Source organism: Parasteatoda tepidariorum, chromosome 2 (assembly GCF_982258835.1).
Source record: "Parasteatoda tepidariorum strain Cologne lab strain chromosome 2, Ptep-v5.0, whole genome shotgun sequence".
NCBI classification, from domain to species: domain Eukaryota; kingdom Metazoa; phylum Arthropoda; class Arachnida; order Araneae; family Theridiidae; genus Parasteatoda; species Parasteatoda tepidariorum.
Genome location: NC_141756.1, coordinates 81,916,356 through 81,940,017, shown reverse-complemented (window position 1 = coordinate 81,940,017; position 23,662 = coordinate 81,916,356). Strand labels below are relative to the sequence as shown.

The 23,662-nt window shown below is 28.3% G+C and overlaps 1 protein-coding gene across 3 annotated transcripts in view; it reads left to right on the top strand.

Moving 5' to 3' along the window:
• The first annotated feature begins 266 nt into the window (after positions 1-266).
• The window catches only part of LOC107444246 (tropomyosin), an 83,023-nt gene continuing 59,627 nt past the window's right edge, over positions 267-23,662 (top strand). Inside the window, exon 1 of one of the 3 annotated variants that reach the window (XM_071177756.2) lies at positions 267-442. Coding sequence is in view for 2 of the 3 variants with exons in the window: in XM_087157615.1 (XP_087013741.1) it covers positions 12,718-12,831 (114 nt within the window). In the remaining variant the exon portion in view is untranslated. Of the gene's footprint in view, positions 443-12,296; positions 12,832-23,662 lie in introns of those variants that run through there. The other 2 variants (XM_087157615.1, XM_043038841.3) reach the window with 2 other exon arrangements.

Below are 23,662 nucleotides of genomic sequence, written 5' to 3'. Positions count from 1 at the left end.
GGTCAGCTAAATTGTATGAGTTACAATAGACAATAATAAATGGGAAAAACAATAAATTTTTCAATTGGGAAATTGCAACGCTAGAAGAAGTGAAGTGATTATGCCCTAACCATGTGATTTAAATCAGATTTAAATGGATACCTGTAAGCTACGTCATGCTTGTGTGTTGTGCTTGATTGGCTTCTGAAGTGACAAATGTCATGGTTTATCTACGATGACGTCACTTGCAGGTATTCAATTTTATCACTTCTGAGTACATTTTTCTTGCTCTTCTTAATTTCTTTTTGGTTCGTTTAGTATTAATTATTTAATACCATAAGAACTCTCATTTTTTATTGAATTAAATTTAGTTAAACGATTGAGTACTTGCACTCCAAGAAGAAGAAGAAAACCAATACCTACGCATGTGATCTATGACGTCAGCACCAGATTTTTTAGTCAGGTCTGTAAATCTTTCGAATCTCTTTTTTTTCCGCTTAAAAAAGGTTTTTTTTTTCCATTTTTCCTTATAATAAATAAATAAATAAGTAAAAATATTCAAAATTAGGCAATAAATAATTACCTATTCATAAGAATAATTTCTATAAAGTAAAGAAGGATTTAATATAACAAGATACTTCCTAGAAGAGGGAGCGCTTCAGCACTTTAAACAAGAAATTTGATTCTTTAGTAGTCTAAACTTAATGACATCTTTCCTATTTACCACCACGACGCAGCTTAGTAGTCCGAAAGTAGTGACATATTTCTTTTTTTTTCTACACTACGTAGTTTATATTAGTTACGTCGGACTACTAAATTGATCCGCGCTGAGGTCTTCACTATTCTAGAAATTGTTGTACACAAACACCATAAAAGTTTAAAGGTCTACAGAAAATGTAATTTTTGTTCCACCTATGAATTTTAAAATAATCACTCTAGAATCAAATACAAAATTCTTCTATTTATGTATGAACATTTATGTATGAACTGTGAGTTTAAAGTATGAACTTCTACTTTATACCTATTTCATCACCACTATTCATTCTATATTTCCAAAAATAGAAAAATAAGAAATCAATTTGAAAAAAAAAAAAAAAAAACTTTTTGCATAAAATTATTTTTATTACTAAAGGTAGTGGTAGTGAAACATTTTGTTTATCTAATTATAGTTGCTCAAATATTCGAAGAAGTAGACTTTATATCACTTGGTTTTTAATTCCCCTCAAGTTATTTTTTATCTGATATTAGTTCAAGATACATTAAGTTATAGATGCAAGATACATATTGTAAATGGCTAATTTCAAGGAACTGAATTATGTAGAGGTTTCTTTTTGTAAATTCAATATCTGTCTATCTCCATATTCCTATTTTTCTTCATCTACATAGTTTGAAACCAAGCAATTGAATTTCAACTAACCGTGAAAAGCGTCATTTGAAGAGACTCCCCTGCACCTTTTTGTTTCACTAAAAATATTACAAATGAACGTTCAACTGTCCGTAACGGCTTTGAACGCATGATTGAACTCTGCTCAGATATAAATTGCGAAGGCACACTTTCTTAGCATCAAGTTTCAATTTTGATCTATCAAATAAATTTAAACAGAATTACCAAGCATTTCACTGTTTTACTATTTTTTTTTCATGTACCTACATCTCTATATCTACGCTCACCGTGTACAAAATATACTTCATGTCCGACATGTCATCCGCAGTTTAGTGCAAATTTTTAGTGTTTTTTTTTCCAGTTAGATTATTCTAAAATATTTCTTTTTTTCATGACTGTCTGCAGCCATGCTAATTTGTAGCCTCTTTTCTATCTACCATTAGGTGCCAAGCATAATACACTGGGGTGTGATTGATTTTATCTATGGGACATTTGTTTAAACATAAATTTTGATAGTAAATTCCAAAATCGATATGGAATCTTTCAAAAATGCATGGTTTCCTACAGAACAGTTCGTTTCCTACAGAAGGGCTTCAGAACAGTTCGTTTCTTACAGAACTTCAGGCTTTTCCTTTTTAAATGTTCTTTTTTTCCCTCTGTTTTATAAATATATCAAGTAAAGCACCAGCAAAAATTCTAAAATAGTAGCTAATTAACATCATGAATATAATTATACAAAAGAAAAAGACAGTGCTAGGTATGCTTTTAATTTTGGGTGTTAAGAAATACTGTTCGAAAAATATCTTAAAATTTATTTGCTTTACTAACTGTTCTCAAATTTACAATGAAAAAAGGACTGTCACTTAGCTTTACCACCTGACGGAACAAAGTGCATAAATGAAATTCCTTAATTCCTTATTTCACCATTAGCCTACAAAGGGCAATGGTCAGGAAATGAAAAGTTAAAATTTGGTTTTAAATTTTTTATAACACAAAATGTTTTTTAAATGAAGGGATAAATTTTTGTTCTAAAATCAACATTTCGGCAGTAATTGTAAAAATCAAACACTTAATTTTTTTTCAAAAGTAAACTTATTAATGTGACATAGATCATAAAATGGTATTAACATCGCAGTAGAATGAATCGGAGATTCGATTCATTCCATTACGATCGGAATCGATTTTTTCATTAAAAACAACCTCTTTTCCAACCAAATCAGAATTGTCGCACAACCTCTGAACCACTCAAGCCAAAAAAATCTAGGTGAAAGACCATGTTACAAAAATATATTATCCTATGGGAAAATAGATTTTGCTGTTTTTTTAGGTTTTTGTATCCGCACACTTTTTGTCCGAACTTCGTAGTATCTTAAAAAAATCAGGCTAACATAAGCATTAATAAAAAAAAAAAGCAGCACAAAAAGATCAAATAAAAAAGAAAGCAGACGATAGTTTTGGAATTTCTTGGAGTTGAATGTTTTCCAGACTTTTTCTTCTTATTTTCCCCAGTGAGTATTTTTAATGTATGCAATATTAATTTAAAGTATTCTTGTATTTTTTTATGATTAACATTTTTATGATTAGCATTTTCATAATTACAGTCTTTACGGTGACTTTAATATAAATATGAATACTAGAGAAGGAAAAGAATTTTATGACGTCTTAAAAATGTATATTGGTTGGAATTTGAAAACCATTCCAGTTCGCTGGACGATAAGAGGATAAATATCAATTGATGTAGCTTTTGCAGCACATTACTTGAAATGTTCTGGGCTTCATAAAAAATCTATTCAGAAAAAAAAACATATGATAAATGTGATCGCTGCGCAATAATACTTGTAATATTATTTTTAAAAGTTTCTCTTTTGTAATTAATCGTCATTGTCTTCTTATATTTTTATATTAATGAGGTAAGAAGAAAGTATACGCATGTGTGTTATATTTTAACACAAACCTGGTATCAATTAAAGTCTTGCACATAAATATAATGATGCTAAAATACATGGCCAGAAAAATTCTAGGTTGGTGATTTAATGGGGATAAAGCAAACATCACTACTTCCTTGTTCCGAATGATTTTGTTAACTAAAAAACTTTATTACTTTAAATCTAATAGCATACAGAGACAATTGCTACAAATGCGCACATGCTCAAAAATAGACACAATAATGTAAGCGTGGCTACAAAGACAAGTGTTTGGTACTATTTTCTGTGTGCCGCCAAGCAGAATGGAATCGGTTCAATGCAGGCTCATCTTCCAGTCTCGCAAAGTGGAGCGAATCACATTATAAAACAATCATTTAAAGATTTCTCAAATGTTTGTTTTAGATTGTTTGCTGCGAGGGATAATAAAGGAAAATTCGATATAGAAAGACAGAACAATGAGCGTAATTATGATGCTCTTCAAAATTAGCTATGTTGGTCCATGGCTATTTATAAAGTTTTTGTCGGCATGCAGATTATTTGTTTTCAGAAATTTGAAATATACTACTTTTGTGTTTGCTGTTAAGAAAACTTTAAATTTAAAGTAAAGGTATAAAAATGGTAAAGTTGAGACACGTCACAACAAAATTTATCTTCCTCATCATGAAGTAGTTTGATTTTGTAAACAAGTAGTTTTCTGAAAGTATCAAAGCGAGTGACGTGGTTTATTCTTCATTGTTTATTCTATCTCAAACTTGAAAAAAAATCCTCTTTTTTTTTAATCGAATTATTTGTGAAAATGGAAAAAAAAATTTAAAAATAATTATTTTGATTAAAAAATTCAGGAAATTTTTTTTAAAAAACTTTTTTTGAATTTCTGTTTTTTTTTCCTGTCATTTTTAAATAAATTTTACCTAGGATGTTTTTCAGATTTTTTAAAGAGCTGTTGCCAGTATTTGAACGACAATTTTTCAAAAACAACTTTGTTTACGAAAACTATAATTAAAAATATCTACAATAATAACGCAGCGCAGTCATATGTAAAAATGTTATCAATATTTTGTAATTTAACTAATTAATCGAATTTTTTTCATTTGAAAATTAATATTAATTTTTAAGCATGCTGCTTGCTGGTCCGCTTCTGTTAAAAGCTAGCTTACTCTACCGTTTTGATTGTATAACTGAATAATAATCAACCACGTGATCACGTTTAAGAAGCAGACGAGTATTATTATTATTTATTCAACTGTCTTTAACGTTCTATTTGTCGGAATATGCATTGCGCGACAACAATGCGCTATTCTATGAATTCTGTGGGAAAAGCATTTGATCTATTTATTAGTTCAGCTTCTTAAACATTCTTCAGATATTCCGAAGACGTGTGTAATTGGGCTATATAATTTCAATTTTAGCTCCTTTTATGTTAACGTTATTAGAAAAATAATTAGTAATGTCATAAAACAAACAATATACTTTTATTAAAAATGACTATTTTGATCGAATTTGAGAAAATAATTCAGTTTTAAAAATTGAGATTTATTTATTACAAATTAAGATTTACTTACAATAGATTTAATATCTGAACGGGCTGTTTGAAAAAATATAATATTCCTAAACAGGAAGTTAAATTAACTTCATAGGAAAACAAAATGAATGAAATAAAAATAAAAGCTTAAATAACTATTTCGCTTACGAAAGAATAAATTCGAGAAAATAATATTATTTTTAAAAATTATGAAGGTATAATCATTCATTATGTGGATGCTTTGCATGCTCATTTAACTTATAATCAATAATTTATCTTCAAAAAATAATTAAACTGTTTAATTTTTTTTTAAACTTTAAAAATTATTGAAAAATTCAAAATTTTTTAATCTTTAAGGCTTTTTTATTTTAACATATTTTTTTAAAAACAATTTTTTTTCTTTGTGCTTACAATAATCATCTTAACAATTTTGTGCATTCATTTGTTGATATATCAATTAAAATATTTTTTAGAAATTATTTTGCTAAAAAGTAGGAAAAAAAAGGTTAAAAATTCCTGTTAGGTATATACGTATATCATGTTGCAAAAATTGTAATACCTTATAAAATGTTTATTCCATTGCACAGTTTAAATAAGTGTATTATACTTAAGATAAAAAAGTTTACTTCAAAGCTTTATCTTAAATAGAAAAAATTCTCTAGGGATTTAACGAAAATTAAAACACAAAATTATCATCTATGAGAAAAAGTACTTTAAAGTCTGTCTGCTGAGCAAGTTTCTGTAGTAGGGCAATCTAAAATCATTCATAACTTTTTTAAAAATGTAGATAGAGAGATAATTTTTTTAAGTGCATTTGAAATAGTTTGAAATTTTATTATAAGCAATAAATTTTTTCTCGATATTTTGATCATTTTTTGGGTACTGTGGCCCCTTAATAGGATGTAAATTAACTAAATGTCTCTTAGCCTAATTGGATGCTAAGTTAAGGAATATTATATTTTTTTCTAATTATCCACTAATTTAATACTATAATCATGTTTTTTAATTCCTTCCTTAAATTGATCAATTGGAAAGACATTTCAAAAATGAACCTATTAAAAATATTTGGCTAAATCATTTAAAATATTTTGATGTCACATATTCTACGAAAGTTAATTCTTCGATATACAACACTCGAGTGTTTTATTACCATTTTATTCCTTATTTTTGTCTGCAATTTTGAATTGTGCTTTCATTAACGCATTTTACTGTACTTTTTTTCTAATTTAATTTTTAAGAAATAATAAACGGTTAAGTCATGACATATTATAAAAACCTAAATTGCTAAATCCATCACTTCACAATGAATAAGATCTGTAATTTTCTTTTCTTTAACAGATGTTAATATATAGATCAAACAAAACAGAAGGGTTTTCTTATGCTGTAATGAAGGGGTAATAAAATTTTCTCCAGAGTTTATTTGAGTGCTACTTTAAAATTAGAGAAAAGTTTGCAATCATCAAATGGCTAATACGAATTGGAAAATGCAAACAATTAATTGTTTCTATTTACAATAATTTTTAGAATAACGAAACGGTTGTCTCGTAAAACATTAAGAGATGGATATCTACATATTACCGGTCTAGAGTCTTTTGCACAAACCAGTAGTTTTCAAAATGACGAACCAAGTTGAAAGCAAATTTTTGAAAATTTGATCATATATTAAAAATATGGAATTTGTTTTCATAGCCATTGTGATTTATATTATATTATATAACCGGCGTTGAGCAGTCGACCCAATTCTGAGTTTACGACTATTAATGTTCCTTACTAATGTTAATGTGTAATTCCGTAGCCTTGCAATTTTGAACCTTACCTAGAAGACAAGGGAGCTTTTGGATAAAATATTGGGACAAACCAACCTTCGTGGAGGACTTTTTTAAAAACTAACCTGCATTTGTATTAATTGGAGTAGAAAACCACGAAACTTTCGACGGTTTGCCAGACCCTCAAGGGGAATCTAACACTAAGGATTTTTAACGTCAGCACTGTGGTCGATGCGAGCCGGGAGCAGAATCAGTCACCGCTAATATTCGAACCTCGGTAGCCGCCTTGAAAGTGGATCGCTCTATCCTCTGAGCCACCACAGCTATAACAGCTATAGTAATATTATTGCCGATATTAGTTGTAGTTGAAATAGTCGTGTCAGCTAAGTAATTATATCCCTTTTAAAAAAATTCTCATTACGCCCCTGTTTTAGTGCATAATTCTAAACTGTTACTAACTTTTTTATTTTTTATAATTTCATAAATAATGTAATAACATCAAAGTCAATTTTTTCGATGCTCGTATCATTTAACCACTTCTTTAAAATAAAATATTTGTTAACTTTAAAGGTGCAAGGAAATCAATGCCTTGAAATTTTTCTGTTGACCCCTCTAGAATGCGTGAAATAATCTGTTTTGTTCAGTGGTTTCCTTTGATAAAATTCATTAGATGAAAATAATATAAGTATATATTCGCTGTTTAAAAGCTAATAGGAATTTTCTCAGTTAGGGAGTTTCGGATTTGCTTATTTTAACTGACAAGGGGTTGGGGAGGGGCCTTAAATGAAGCTTGCTTAGAATAATTTTCTTATTCTCATTTAAAATATATACACTGGTGTACAAAATTAAGAGATGGAAAGCATTTTCGCACATTCATTCGCACATGCAAGATACCAGCACACCGCTCCATGTGTTTGACAATGGTTCCGTGAATGCCAAGAGGTACAGGCAGGATATCCTAGAGCTCTATGAGCGTCTTTTCAGGGGTGCTGTTGGCCCTGAGTTCATTTTTATGGACGACAATGCGCGACCACATAGAGCTCTCATGGTTGATGAGTATCTGGAAAGCTAGGATATTCAACGAATGGATTGGCCAGCCAAATCCCCTGACCTGAATTCTATTGAACATGCTTGGGATGCTCTTGGGAGAGCTATTGCGATGCGCCAACCTCCCCCCAGAACCATTCTGGAGTTAAAAATTGCTCTGGTGGAAGAATGGGAGGGTCTTCCACAAGTGCTTAACTCACTTAACAGCATGCATACTTGTTATGCATGCTGTCTGTCTGTCAGGGGTGACTATATCCCATACTAGAGGCAACACACACTGTACAAGCCTCACTTTTACTGTCATCTTTTATCCTTAAGTTCAGACTACATTGGATTTATTGGCAATGGGTCTTGCCAGTGAATGGCACTTTCATTTTTATTTTGCATACTTTATTATCATGGAATAAGCTATATCCATACCAAATTTCACTTATTTGTATTTAGTATTTTTTGTGATATTTGGGAAAATGTCTTCCATCTCTTAATTTTGTCCACCAGTGTATATATGAAAATTAGAAAAAAAGTAACAAACAAATTTTTTTTTTTGGTGAGTCAGGTGCAAGTAAATTTAACTTCTATTAGTTTATTTTTTATTATTTATTTTGTTTTTTATTTAATTATTTAAAGTACACGTTTATAAAAAAAGTAAATGAAATAAAAAAAATAATAAAAATTTTTTGCATTTATTTGCTCTCGGCTACTTGAAAAGTATTCCAAAAAATCTGGAAAAAATTAACACTTTGAAAAATTTGAAATAAATTTTAAATTTGAAAAAAAAACTTCTTCACGGTATTTCAAATTTGCATTAAATGAATTAAAATGTAAATTATGTTTTATGCTCAGTTGCATCATTCATTTGAATTTAATCCACACATTTTTGAAAATAAATTATTATAGTAAAAGTGTAGGTTAAGGTAAAAAAATCTAAGAGGGAGGGGTACGCGATTTTCATATGAAAGGGGGAAGGGTTTGTAATTTGCATAATATTGCTGACAAGTAGAGTGGAGAATCTAAAATTTCCGAAAGAGTGTTTACACAATATTTGAGTGGTCCCTCAGGAAAACAATATGAATAGTTGGTTGAACTATTATTATAGAAAATTGATGTAAATCCAACAAAATATGTTTCGTTAATTGAAATTATTAATCTTGCTAAACATGAATAGATGTACCAAATGATTTTATAAACTTCAGTTAAATTGTCTTCTAATATCATCCCGCCTACTGTTTATTATAAATAATTCCTTTTAATATCGGCAGAGATAAAGATACACTTTCTTTCCCAAAAATGGAAAGTCACTTCATTTAATTGATGCAATGAGTCATATGGATGTTCCAGTTTGAGAAAGTAATTTCGAAGACAAGTGGTTCAGGAAGGTGTGTGTCTTTTCTGTTCTGCTCCACATGAATGAAAAAGCGTGACATGCGTTCATCCGCCTGCAGGCAACAGACGATCTCATCTCATCCGTGGCAAGAGAGGAATACTACTTTCACTTCTTTTCCAAGGGAAAACGATTTTTGGCATTTCTTTGCTTTTAAATGCAACAAAGCACGCAAAATTAAAACTGAAGTCTGTTTGTGTTTTTAGGTAAATAAATATTTGAAAAAAAAAAAAATTTTAATCTGCAAATATATTGTCCTTCGTGTTACAAGGGATCTTTGTTATAACTTTTTAATATTGAATGTTTTTTTTTTTTTAATCCTTTCGTGAAAATATCTTAATATTATTAGATTCTTTCGAAACTATTTACAACTGGGAATTTATTTTGAAATAATTCAAATACTGAACAATTTTAATATTAAAATCGACATGACTGTTTTGAAAAATATTAATATTGAAGTATCTTTGGGAAATCTTGCATGTATTATTTTTTTATGATTTCAGTCGTCTCGAATTTAATACGAACTCGGATATAACGAGCGAATTACCCCGGTTCACACGTTCTCGTTATAACGAGTTTGGATGACCCTTTCAAGAGGGTCGTAATTTTATTACGACTAAAATTACCTCAGATTTTCTAGGATTAAATTAAACTTAACTGCGATTATTTGCAATTGATAATTATAGAACAATGTGGATAAATAAATTAGAATAAGGATAAATAAGAAAGCGAGAGGTTTAGAGAGGAGAGAGCTCGATTCCCAAGATTGTGACCCAGGTTGGAATCCAAGTGATGGTTGGAAGATAGTTTACTTATAGCCTAGTACTCGTTTTAGCCAATGCTTCAATTATTGTAGTTTTCTTAACAATGTCTTTACAATTTTAAAAAGAATAAAGAGGGAGAGAAAAAAAACTTGATTCTTGTATAAAACGAATCCATCGGAAGATTTGTATATTTAATTTCAATTATATTTGAAGAAATTATTTTACGCGGGCTGCTGGAATTGAGTGTCGTTCAAAACAATTATGCAAGATGGAATATCGTGCCCTCATTTTCCCTTTCGTTTAAAAAATGCTCCTCATAAAATTTAATTGAAAAGGTGCAGTCGCAAGCGGTTGTCCGTGCTTTGGTATTGCAAAAGGACGACTAATAAATCACTGTTTGTAAGGAATTCGTTTTGAGGATGTCATATTTGCTCCAGATTAAAAGAAACTCTTGATTTTCGATTGGTAAATGTAAATGCATATTTTTTACTCCCTTTAAAACAAGTCAAATGGCTGATTTTAAGTCACTAGGACACTTTATTTATTGCTCAGTGAAAGTTTATTGAGATTTGATGCAATTTCCATATTTCAATTACGTAAAATCTTCAAAATAATAAGTATGGGCAGCTTAGAATATTTATGTGAGGGAAGTTCGTGAGTTTCTTGCAATATTTAAGAAATGCGGTGAACATAATGAAAAAAAAAAGAACATCTTTTACACATATTGATCACTAAAAAATCTACACGGGGAAGGATCATAAATGTTTCAACCCTACTTGATGCAACCATTTTTTTAATTTTATTTTACAGCCGGCGTTGAACAGCCGACCTAATTCTTAATTTATGACAATCAATCTTCCACTCCGTAGTCTTGTAATTTTGAAAACAGCCCAGAAGACAAGGAAACTCCTAGGTTAAGCTTTGGGACAAACAAGACTTCGTGGAGGATTTATTAATGGCACTAACCTGCATTTACATTAAGAGAGAAAAAAACCACGAAAACCTTCCAAGGTTAGCCCGACGACTTGGGAATTCTTACCCATGATCCGTCAACCACTGATTATATTTTTACATCAGCACTGTGGTCGGTGCTAGCCGGGAGCAGAATTCGAATGGTGAACGCTCTATTCCCTGAGCCTCAGCTGCTCAAGATGCATCGGTGGTTCATCATACTGAACTCACTTCAAATGAACAGCTCATTAGAAAAGTTCCATTAACATTTGCTGAACTCACTTCAAATGAACAGCTCATCAGAAATGTAGTACATAAGAACTAGATCTAGTGTTTCCTGGCCCAAGAGTCGGTTCCAATTGTACAACGCCGAATGGTAATATCATAAAGGTTTTCAAAGTATAAACAACGCCACAACAAATGAAAGAAAGATGAGCATGTGATTTGCTTACTGACATTAGAGTAGCGAGGGGCCATTGAAAGCTTACTTTTTTAACCGCCAATTTATGAAGCACGAAGTGCCTTGTTAAAGCTTTTTATATTGATTTCCCGAAATTTTGTCGTTATATTTCTTACAATGTTGTTAAGAAATATTTTAAATCCATTAAATCTTTTGAACGCTATGAAATTTTCAAGACAAAATTGTCTCTTATAAACTAATTAATAAAATTACGATGAGCAATGAAATTAATTTTCGAATTTAATGGCTCTCGATAATGAATGGAAAATAAATTTAATTTTAATCAATAGAATAACTTGAAAAAATAACGCGACATATCATTAGCGTTACATCTTCGTTAATTTTTTTTTACATAATATGTCAAATCCGAATAATATAGAGCGAAATTAGGATATTTTGCTAGTGACAAGTTGTAGCATTTATTTAAAAATTTTTTTTCCACTTCTTGAAAAATTTAAAGGGTAAAAAAATTATTTATATTAATAATATAAGGTATTTTTTTGAAATATTTTTCAAAAGTATGGTAAGCAGTACAAGATTCATAGTTTAAATGAAGAAAAATTTCAAGAAATAAGCGTAAAATACAGTTATTTTCAGAATATTATAAAATATTCATCATCGTTCCATATTTATTAAAAGATAATTAAATGCACATGGCGCTCATTTTTGGTCAAAAGTAACGACTGGCAGACAATGTTTTAATCACCATTTGTTATATGCAATCGCCGGCGGCTGTTAATTTTGCTCTGTACTGAACATGGGGTCCAAATTCGAGGTCTAGCCAGAAAATCTTTTATTAAAAGTGAAGATGTTCCTTTTCCCTGATCGATTTACAGGAGAAATTTAAATTTTTTTACTTCCTAAAATTAAACGCATACATAGTTCATTTAAATTAAGGAGTTTTTTTTTTAAAAAAAATGCTATTCTTCAGAACTATGCCCGCGACATTAGTCGGAAACAATTGCCTTCAAAACAAATAGTAGCAGAAAAAGGACATCCAATCTAAATTCTGGTGAATCACGCATTGTTTCTAAGACACTCCCCCCACTTGTGTTCCATTCCACAGAATATCCTTCCCCCTCCCCCATATTACGCTTATTTCCTCGGCCACGCAAGAAAAAAAAAAGAGAAAAAATTCGAATGAAAAACCTCAGTCATGTAGCCACATAGCATAACCCATTTTGATATTCGTCTGTTTTTATAAGGAATGCTTTACAAGTGAAATCTGACCCTGACGGCCGGCAAAAAGTGTTTTTATTTCTAGAGTCTCTCCTTCATGCGAGAGTGTGTATTCGCTATCCAATCTGTTCGACCAATAGCGATTGCAGTCGCAGCTTTAAATGTGGTTCTTGATTCTCAGCTGTCCATCGCTGACACATATTACTGCGAGTTGAGAGAAGAGCGGACGATTTTTTAATATCGTTTTCATTTCTTTGCCTTAAACTCTAATTATTTGGAATTCTCGTTTGTAGCGCTGTAGAGTATCTTTATCGATTTATATCTTTGTGCTTTGGAAGTTTAGGATTAATTAATTAATCATGGAAGCAATAAAAAAGAAAATGCAGGCTTTGAAATTAGAAAAGGAAAATGCTGTGGATCGAGCTGAGGCTGCTGAACAAACAGCTCGAGATGCTAATATTCGAGCTGAAAAGGTAAGAATTACCTGAAAAATATTTTTTCTAAAAAACGCTTTGTTAACGAACTAATCATTAATTCTAAAAAACAAAGTGTTTTAGTTTTTAAAATTTCGTGAAAATATGTTGAGATTATTTTCTCCTATTTTATTGTAATGAGTCATGTAATTAATATATCTTTACAATTTATTTTATGTGATTGTATTTTTTGGATCGTTTAACTCATTATTGATTTCATTTTCTATTGATTAATATATTGATTCATTATTGATTAATATATTGATTCATTATTGATTAATATATTGATTCATTATTGATTAATATATTGATTTTCTGATATTAATTAAAAAAAGTTAAGTTTTATTTACCCTATGTAACTCAGATAAGTAGCATAATTTTTTTCATTTACATGCTAATGATAAATAAAAAAATTGCTTTACATAATGGGAAGACAACGAAATGTTACGGCATTTCAATTTCCTAGCTTTTTATTTGATTTATTCAAAGTTATTAGAAATAGCTGTGTGGTATTTTTTAATCATGTTGGACTAATAAATTATGCTGCTACATCAAATCAACGACTGATAATAGTTTTTTTTAGTTAATGTAACTTTCCTATTTTGATTGCTTAAAATTTCGTGAAAGAGAATAATCGCAGAAAAAATAAGTTTAATATGATATCATCCTAAAAATAATTTATTCAGGTAATACACATTTATTCGACTTAAAATTTAAATTTGTGTATTTTCTAAGAACGGTTTTTTTAGTTACCTTAAAAATACTTGAAGTAATCATTTTATTTTACAAATCGGTGACAGGTTTCATAAAGCATAAAATTCACCAGAATCAAAGTTTCTGTACTATATTTATGAAACTATTTCGAATTCCTGAAAGGAATTTATTCGAATATTTATCTTTATAGATCTAAGTTCTTTATTTTATTAATGATAAAATTCAATGTCTTCCAATCTAAATTTACATCCCATATTGCATTTGATTATAAAATATGAAAAATTCATACGTTTTTCTGAAATTTTTATAGTTTCTCAATTAATTTTAGCAATTAACCTTTGTCTTTGCTGGAGTTCAGTTTTCTTGTTTAAGGATTAAGGATCTTGTTAAGGATTTGGAGTTGTTTAATATTAATTACAGAATATTAATTATAACAATTCATATTTAAAATTCATACGTTTTTCTGAAGTTTTTATAGTTTCTCAATTAATTTTAGCAATTGACCTTTGTCTTTGCTGGAGTTCAGTTTTCTTGTTTAAGGATTAAGGATCTTGTTAAGGATTTGGAGTTGTTTAATATTAATTACAGAATATTAATTATAACAATTCATATTTAAAATTCATACGTTTTTCTGAAGTTTTTATAGTTTCTCAATTAATTTTAGCAATTAACCTTTGTCTTTGCTGGAGTTGTGTTTTCTTTTTTAATTCTACTTTGTAAGATAATGTCTGTATTAACTATCATGACACTATACTCATGTTTATTTTATTTATCTTAAAACGATAAAATTTTATTATTACTACAGACCACAAATACAATCAGTTTAGTTGATGATAATAAACATTTTGATTATTTGAGAATGTATTTAAGTATTCTATTTTTCAAAGGAGGAGAGAAAAATGTAATGAAATAGCAAAATTAATAACTTCGTAAGCTCCACACATAGAACTATATTTTTCTGTATTATTTAATTCTAAATGTAATATTTAATTCTAAAACTATATTCTAAAATATATAATTCTAGAATATATATTGTTAAAAAAATTATCCATAAATAAGAAATCGTTTGGGATGATTGGAATCATTTTTGGCTTGCTTAGTTTTAAAGATAGGTTAAGTGGGACCACTGCCTTAATTAGGCGTTTTCGCAGGCGTCCTTGTACGACCCTGACCTGTTTGAAGAGGTGAGCCAATGCAATATCGGATGCACAAAACAGGGAAACCTTATCGTCTGCCCCTGTTCGAGTAAAAATTAGAACGCGAACTTTGAACTTTTTTTACGTCAGTCAATGAAATGGCTTTTAAATATTTTCGGAAATTTTTGATTCATTAAAAATCTGTCATTCAAAGATTGTATCATTTTATGGATCTTGTTATGTTCTGATGATTTCTTACATATATGATGTATGATTAAAAGAATATTAGCGTAGTTCCGTTAATTCAGAATATTTCTTTCTACACTTTTAAAATTCCTGTCATAAAAAAATTCTAAAAATCATCTGAATTATGAATTTTTTGATGTTGCATTAATAAGCATATAATATTTATAAAGTACAATATTAGTTCACAAATGTCAAAACAAATTACTAATATGATGGCATTTATTTTCAATTACATTTAGGAGTGGTATTGTTATCAATTTATGAAATCATTAGAATGCATGCAGAACAAAAACTTTTAGAATACTTAACTTATAGAATTTTTAACTCAAAAATAAACTTTACACATAATGATTAATTCTGATTCTGAACTTTAGCGATAATTGTTCATTAGTGAACCAGTTTTGCGATATCACATAATATGTTGCAATTGAATACATATAAAATAAATGAGTACGTATTAAAATTTATTTTATTATTTATTTTTTTAGCTGAAATTGTGTTAAGAATTGTTTTAAGATTGTTTTAAGAATTTGTTTTATCTGGAATTGTTGTAATTGTTCATCGTTTAGCTTAGTGCTTTTTTTTGCTGTTCGTTTGTATTCTCTTAGATAAAACTTTCTCGTTTAAAATAGCATGTGCATTTCAGTTTTTTATCTGATATTTCACTTCATATAAAAAAAAATCTTTGGTCACTCTAACGCCTGATTACCCTAGAAATTAAAATAACAATTAATTAATAAATAAAAAAATAATGCATTTTTTATCTTTCTTTTTAATTGTTATCAAAATTAAACTTTGTTTATCATACGAAATTGTTAAAAAAAAATGTATTAAAATTAAAGGATTTACGTAAAATAAGGGAAGGAAATGCCATTTTTTTTATCTTCAAAACATTAGATATTGTTTTTGACACAAAGCTGGCAAATAGTCACATATAATGATGAGTATTATGAATTCCTCCCATTCCCTCCTAAGATTCACGCATTATTGCGTCTTAAAACTAAAAGTATGAGAATTTCTCACACTGATCATCGAAGCGCTATCATTAGGAGGATGTAATATGTTATTTAATTGGCATGTAAGACATAAAACGTCTAACAGGATCTTCTTATGAAAATATGTATTCACAACACAAATGCACTATAATTTGTTCTTTTCTGATGATATTGCATTCTGGCTTACATTTTATTAAGAATTTTTCATTTGTGTATTAAATGAATTAGTATCACAATACTAGTATAATACTGTGAAGTAGCACTATTGACTACCAAGTACTATTATCAATAGCACTATAGAGTGACATTTAAATTTTTGTGTATTAATAAAATTGCATTGTCTACTAGAATGGTATAATAATTAATTTTTCATTTGTGGATTAAAGGATATCATAATAGTATTATTGTAGTATTATATGTGAAGTAGGATTACTAACTACAAAGTACAATTATATTATCCATTAAAAGTACAATTATCTATTAATAAAAATGCATTGATGTTTCTAGAATAGTTTAATAACTGACAAAATTTTTATGAAATAATTTCACAACAATATGTAAATACATTGTGAGATAAAAAAGATATTGGTAAATTCTAAATGAAAAATTAAAGACTTCTAAAACTGCAGTCAATTTTAGGCTGATTGAAGTATAATTTTTATTCTCAATCGATTGTAGTAAGTTTACCTAATATTTTAAGAAGTAGTTTATTTTCAATGAATTAAGCATTTATAAATTTTTCTCCTTTTATTATTTTTTTTAAAAAAATTATTGTATTAACACTTTTCAACAAAATTAAAAATCTGTAATGGATTTTAATTCTCTTATGGGATGAATCTTATATGGGATGAAAACCTACTTAATTTTATCAAAGAGTATGATTAATACCCAAATAAAAATTTAAATTACCCAATTGAGGTAATAGGGAATTTTCATACTAATTAAAAAAAACATGTCTTTCCTCATAAAATTTTTTATAAGACCACTTCAATAAATTATGTTTATTTATGCAACAGGTTACAGGTTTTGTAAAATAAGAATTTTATGCTGTACTAGCTAAATTTGAGTCATGTTACAAATATGCAGTAATAACTATATAAAAGTCATGTATTTAAATTGAATGCATTGTTTTAAGATTTGTTAACTCATTTATCAGAAGTATGCATAATTTATAGCTTTCATTTACATAATACAACTTGGAATGTCTTATCTAAATTTCTGCTTAAGATTGGATCAAAGAATGAAATATTACTCATAGTATCTATTCAACTGTTAAAATTTTTAATATTGTTAGAAAATTATGAATATTTTTTGTAGTTTTTCTGCATTTAAACTCTTTTTGTTAGACAATGAAATTAATTTGGTATTTTCGGATAGGTTTGTTCTACAAAGCTTTCACAAAAAAAGTAATAGTTTGAGTATCTTAAACTTAAAAAGCTTTAATTTTGAACTTTATATATTAAATATAATGATGAAAATAATTATCTGGAATATAATATTAATGAATAAATAATTATTAACTTTAAAATGAATAATTATTTATTAAAAAAAATTCTTAAACTTTTATAAAAATCACCAATTTGGCATGATTTTTTCATCTTGATAGATCAAAATAATTATAATTAATCAATAAACCTCAATCTTTGTCCATTTTCATATTCACCATTAATGCAGCGTTTGGCTAACTTTTTAAAAGGCAGAAAATTAGATCGCAGGCTTTTCTATTTTCGCAAATCTATGTTTCACTTTCCAATGAGATTTTTAGCCATTCTCTTAAATTAGCGAAGATAGGACTAGCTTTTTTTTTAAAACATGGACAAAACTTTAACTTACAGTCATGAAAATCTTTTAAAAAAATAATTTTATTTGATAAAGTTATTTCATTTGACAACATAGTTTCCAAAGTAATATAGTAATTATAAAATTTTTAGTTACGCAAGTAAAATAAATTTCAAAATGAAAACGTCATTTTCAAAATTGTAAATATTAAAACAGCTGAATTTGAGGTGTTACTAGAAGTAGAAATTCGTTCCAAGCATTACGTATTTTCTGTTTGCTCTTTGTTTAACTATTTTTGTCACTAATCACTCCAAAGGATCGTGACAGTTGAAAATTTTGAAAATGCAACCTTGCATTCTCGCCTCATGACTGTTGCCATCGTTTTCATACCGGAGATATAACTTATTTTTGAAATCCATAAAACACATTTCTCTAGGTTAAGGGCTGTTTCAAGGTCTTCGAAAATAATATTTCAATTTGAAGTTTACGTGCGGAACTATTTGGAAACCTTGTTTTTTACTTGGGTTTAAACTACAATTTTTTAAATAAAAATTCGAATTATAATTTTCGTTTGAGTTTCATTTCTTAAGTTAATTGAACTGCAAACAAAGTTTAAATAAAAACATAAAGCGTATATAAATAATATTTCACTTTTAAAGTAAAACTATTTTAAAAGAGAACTTTTTAAGTTCACAACACTTTTTGGAAATAAAAGTTTAAAACGAAAAATATACTTATAGTTCAAATTTATTTTAGTTAAAGCAGCAATCATAGTTTAATTAAAGCAGTTTAATATGCAAAAACTTAATTAAAAATCTTCTTTTTCTTCCCAGTTATAATTCCTTTAATTTACGTTTGATTTAATTAAAATGTAAAAACAGTGACTGTTTGAACTGCATAGAATTTTTTTTAATTACCATGCTTTTCAAGGCATTTGTTTTTGTCCAATATGTAACTGTTTTTTTTTTTAAAATGTTTTATAATAATAAATAAATGAATAAAAATATATTATTAGGCTCAACGGAAATTACACCTATGATCTAAATATGTTTAACTTTACTTTTAACTAAATCGAATAAAAATTGAAAGAGTCATTAAGACAAGAGTCCGCCCTTAATACTTTCATCACGACAGTGACTTTACTTTGTACCACCCTCTACACTGAGGAGTTTCCCCCATAATGTTAAAATTTATACAAAACATAAATTGCTTTAAAACTTTTTTTTTATTTTCCTTTGGAAAATGATAATGAATTGCAATCAATAATAATGCTCACTTATACAATAGCCCCTAAACGGATATTTCTGGAGGACGAGTTATCTCGTCAGCCGCAATGAAAGAGTTAAGATTGTTGTTTTGTAGCTCTGTGAAAGAAAATGAATAAGCATTAAATTATATTATAGTTGATTAGTTAATATATTACACTAGTAGATCAATTGATATACTTATAGACAATCTGACGGACCACATAAAAGATTCAATTAAGGCTGATCATAAGGCAAAAAGCATTTGTGTCTTATCCGAGCCGACCCAAGCAAAAGAAAAAGAATTTTTTTTTTTTTTTGCGGGGTCCTCTATACGTATGTATACTTAAAGGTAACTCATTAAGGTTCAAGTTAATCGCTTGAAAAAAAGTTTATGTCTAATTGTCGCATTTTAAACAATTTGCACACATTTTACTTAAAGAAGCAATTTGTTTGTTGAAATAATTATTTTTCTCGAAAAAGATTTTTAAAAAAAAAGTAGCGAGCTTATTTTTTTAGAAAATATAAAAACTGTTAAGATCACAAAATTCTAAACATAAATTAAAAGAATTTTTTCTTTTTATAAATAATACAAAATAAGTATGATTATATTTTATATTATTATTAAAAAAATGAAATGCATGTATTAAAAAAAATATTTTGAAACCCGTCAGGGCGGCAAGGTGCTTCACAACTCAAGTAAAAGGATTCGAAGAACAATAAGAGGTTAAAAGCCCTTCAAACATTCCTCTTAAATCCACATTCATTAGCAGTTTGATAACGATGTTTAAACTCAATAAAAATTAAAAGAATGTTCTTTTATCTCCGCGTGTCCAAACCTCCATCTGTGGTTTCAAGCTAGCCTGATAACTTTATCAATTGTTTTTCAGAACACTGCCTGGAGTTCGAAATCGCTAGTGGGTAAATTTATTTAACACCTGATATACTGAGCTTGACATTTATCTGTTAACATTTTTGATTATCTTACGCTCGTTTGGCTTTTGTTTAAGGATAGCTTAATTTATCACTTGATAAGGAGAGAAGGATGTCGAAATAGTGGAGTTCTTTCGCTGTAAGAAATATCTGTATGCTGGATGTTATCAGATTCAATAAGTTGCATTTGAGTTTAATAATTTTATCTCAGAATAGCTACTAAATTACATTTTCTGATTTATGCTATCTGTATTTTTCCTGAAATATTTATGATTTTTTTCCCCTGTTGAAAAAATCTTACTTAACTGGTTATAACGGTAATTTTTTTTTTTAAACAGATTTTGCATCGTCCCAAAATCAACCATCTGGTTAGCTTTGCGACCCATGTGATTTTGTTTGAAATTAAATATGCTCTTTATATATTCTCCGAACCGTTAAACATTTTCATTTTAAATAAGTGCAAATTGTTCTTTTAAAAAATTAGTTGAATTATATAGGTTAGGAAAAATGAAAAGATTTTTTGCCCCCTCAAAACCTGTATTTTTAATTGATGTAACTTTTAAAAGAAAAAAAAAAGGAACAATATTTCAACAAAATGATGAAATAGAAAGTTTAAAATATTTTGGCAAGTTACACTGTAAAATATTTCGGATCAAATTATGGTATAAGGTACCGGCACTTTGGATCGTCCGTAAAATCCATTTTTATCGAATAAAATAATTTTTACAGTAATATTTGTCTTAATAAGAGTGATTTTACGGTAATTATTACTGTAAAATTAAGGTTTATAAATTTTTTGTTTTGTAACGTGTTCCGGTGAAATTGGATTTTTCAGAAAAAGGAACTGGCGCCATGAGTACCAATATTTTAACCGCAATTTGATCCGAAATTTTTTACAGTGTATGTGTGTGCCAATAAATTTTTGAAACATCTTTGCTCTTTCATTCCACTTAGCGTAAAAAAATATTTATATTCTTAAAATGCTTAACATTTTTGCGTATTGTTTAGCGTCTTTATCCTTAGAGGAAGGAGAACTGCTGGAGAATAACTTTTTGGCAATTTTTATTTCACCTTATATTGGTAATTTAAAATTGAAAGTTCTAACAAACCTAGAATAAGTATGGCTTCAAAAATATGTTGAAACAATTTTTTCAAAATGCTAGCTAATTATGGCGGGATTACTCAGGACTATTCAGAGAAAAAGTAATCCTGCAATAATTTGTTTACATTTTTCAAATTTCGAATACGTTTTTTCAGCAATTGTAACTTAATGGTTTACTTTAGGTTTGCTTAAATACACTTTACTCTAACCTTTAAATTACTCAGGACTACGCTTAGGTGAAATAATCCAGTAATTTGTTTACATTTTTAAAATTTTGAATACATTTCTCAGCATTTGAAACTTTATTGTTTACTTTAGGTTTGCTTAAACTTACTTTTCTTTGAACTTTAAACGATGAAATAGAAATAGTTAAGAAGTTTTTTTTTCAGGAGCATTTAATTTTTTTTGTAACACTTTAATGCTTTTAAACATCATTTTGCATACTAAATTTAAATTTCATTTTCATCAACTGGAAAATGATTAAAAAATTTCTTTAAAATATTTTGTTTTATTTAAAAAAAAACTTAAAATGTTCTTTGCATTTAGTGGCTTAAGGTAAAATTACAAAATTACTACACTTTTAAAAATTCTGGATCAAATTACGATATAAAGTACTAGCACTTTGAGTGCATCATCCGTAAAATCCATTTTACCATAAAATTCACTTTTACTTTAAATATTACAATAATATACTTTAAATATTACAATTTTTACAATAATATTTATTTAATTAAAGTGATTCAGTGGTTTTGCGGTAATAATTACTGTAAAAAGTACGGTATATCAGATTTATTGTTCCATTACATGTTCCGGGAATAATGGTTTTTACGGTAAAAAGTACTTGCACCTCGTGTGCCGGTACTCTTTACCGTAATTTGATCCAGAATTTTACAGTGAATCGGAATTTAAACTTATTTTAAATCCTACAAGAAATTTTTACACACTTGAATTTTCCAAAATATTTATTGAAAGAAAGTAAATTAATGATCTAATTAATGAATTAAATAAACTAATTCTCAATGCAATACCTAATTCCTTTAGCCGTAGTGTAAAATTAAAAAAGAAATCGATTATTAAAAATTAACTACAATTTATGCCCAATAACAATAACCGTGAAGCTTATGGTACATTTTAGAAGCTACTCTTTAATTGTGACTGTTATGAAAATTAATGGGTTAATATGAATCAAGGTTGGGATATTTAATTCTGAGCGATTAGAATCAATTATGCTCTACGCTTATTCTTATTTTGCGCAATTTTTTTTATTACGATGTGCAAATAAAAAATGTATTACAGAGCTCTTAAAACACTGCTTATGAAGAAGAAACCATCGCTAATTTAAGTTTAGCTATCTAAGGTTAATGGAAGGTTAATGTTATTGTGATAGCCCCAGTTAAACGTTTAATGCAATGTCAGTCCAAAACAAAAAAAAAAGTGAATAAATAAAAAATAATTCAAAAATCAGTAATGTAACCATGTCTTTCAATTGTTGTAAAGCTGGGTTTACTTTAATAGCCGCATATCAATTATAAGCTCATATCCCAAAGCTCTCATTATTTTACATTGTATATTTTTCTGAGGTATTTTATTGCTGAGAAAATGTAAATAAGAGTAAGTAACTGTTTTTCTTTATTATTATACTAACTTTTTTTTATTTTTAAATATTAAGTATAATCATTCAGGGGCATCGCATTAGTATGGAAATTTAGCATCACTTATTGCTGGGACCAGTGTCCAATACGTAAATCTAAACTAGGTTTTTGAAATTTTTATTTTTATTTTTTGCTCCTTAGATACCAAAAGTTAATAATTGGTTTTGCATTAAAAACAAGAGAAAGTTTGGCAATTATGAACATGTCTAATTAAATGAAGTTGAATACAATGCAAAAGAATACTGGCTTGATACTGGCTTGATTATGTACGAAAATTCATTTGTGGCTGAAAAAATATGGTATAGTTAAGGATTTCTTTGTACGCGATTGTATTCAGAGCCTGAATATGATTAAATTGCGACCGATATGTTTACGCAGATTTTTATGCACTTAAAAAAGAAAAAAAATTCAGATATGTAATTCAAAACATTATCTTTAAGTAATAAATAAGATTTTTCTTGCTCAAATAGTTGATTGCATTTTAAAAATGCAAGTTAGTATCCCGATAACTTTGTATACTATTGTAGTTTATATTTTTTATCAAGTATATTAAAATAATAACTTCATCATCATTGTAGCTACAGACATCGAAAAGCTCTAACACCTCTTCTTGCCGTTCCATACAAAAATAGTTAATTCTTTTGGGCGAATTCGAAACACTTAGGGCCCCTGCGATAATCAGGCTAAATATATCTAGGTATTTAGTTTTTGTTGTGCGAAATTTAAATAGAATGAACTTCAAGTTATGTTTTGAACTTTTTTTTTTAATTGTGCAAGATGTTATTTCAATGTATCAAGACTCCGCCTACTTTCTTACCTGAAAATCTTGGATTTCCAACTGTCTGCTGCTTATTAGGTTTATATTTGAATAAAACAGATATGTTAATAAAATTATTTTTTTATACAGGATGTTCTGTAAGAGCCTCTCTTAACATTTGTTGAATCCTTTCCAAAAATGAAGTAAAAAAAAGCATACGCATTAGGGGTCTTAAATTGTTATTTATCCATTTTGCGCCTGATCATTTTGCAT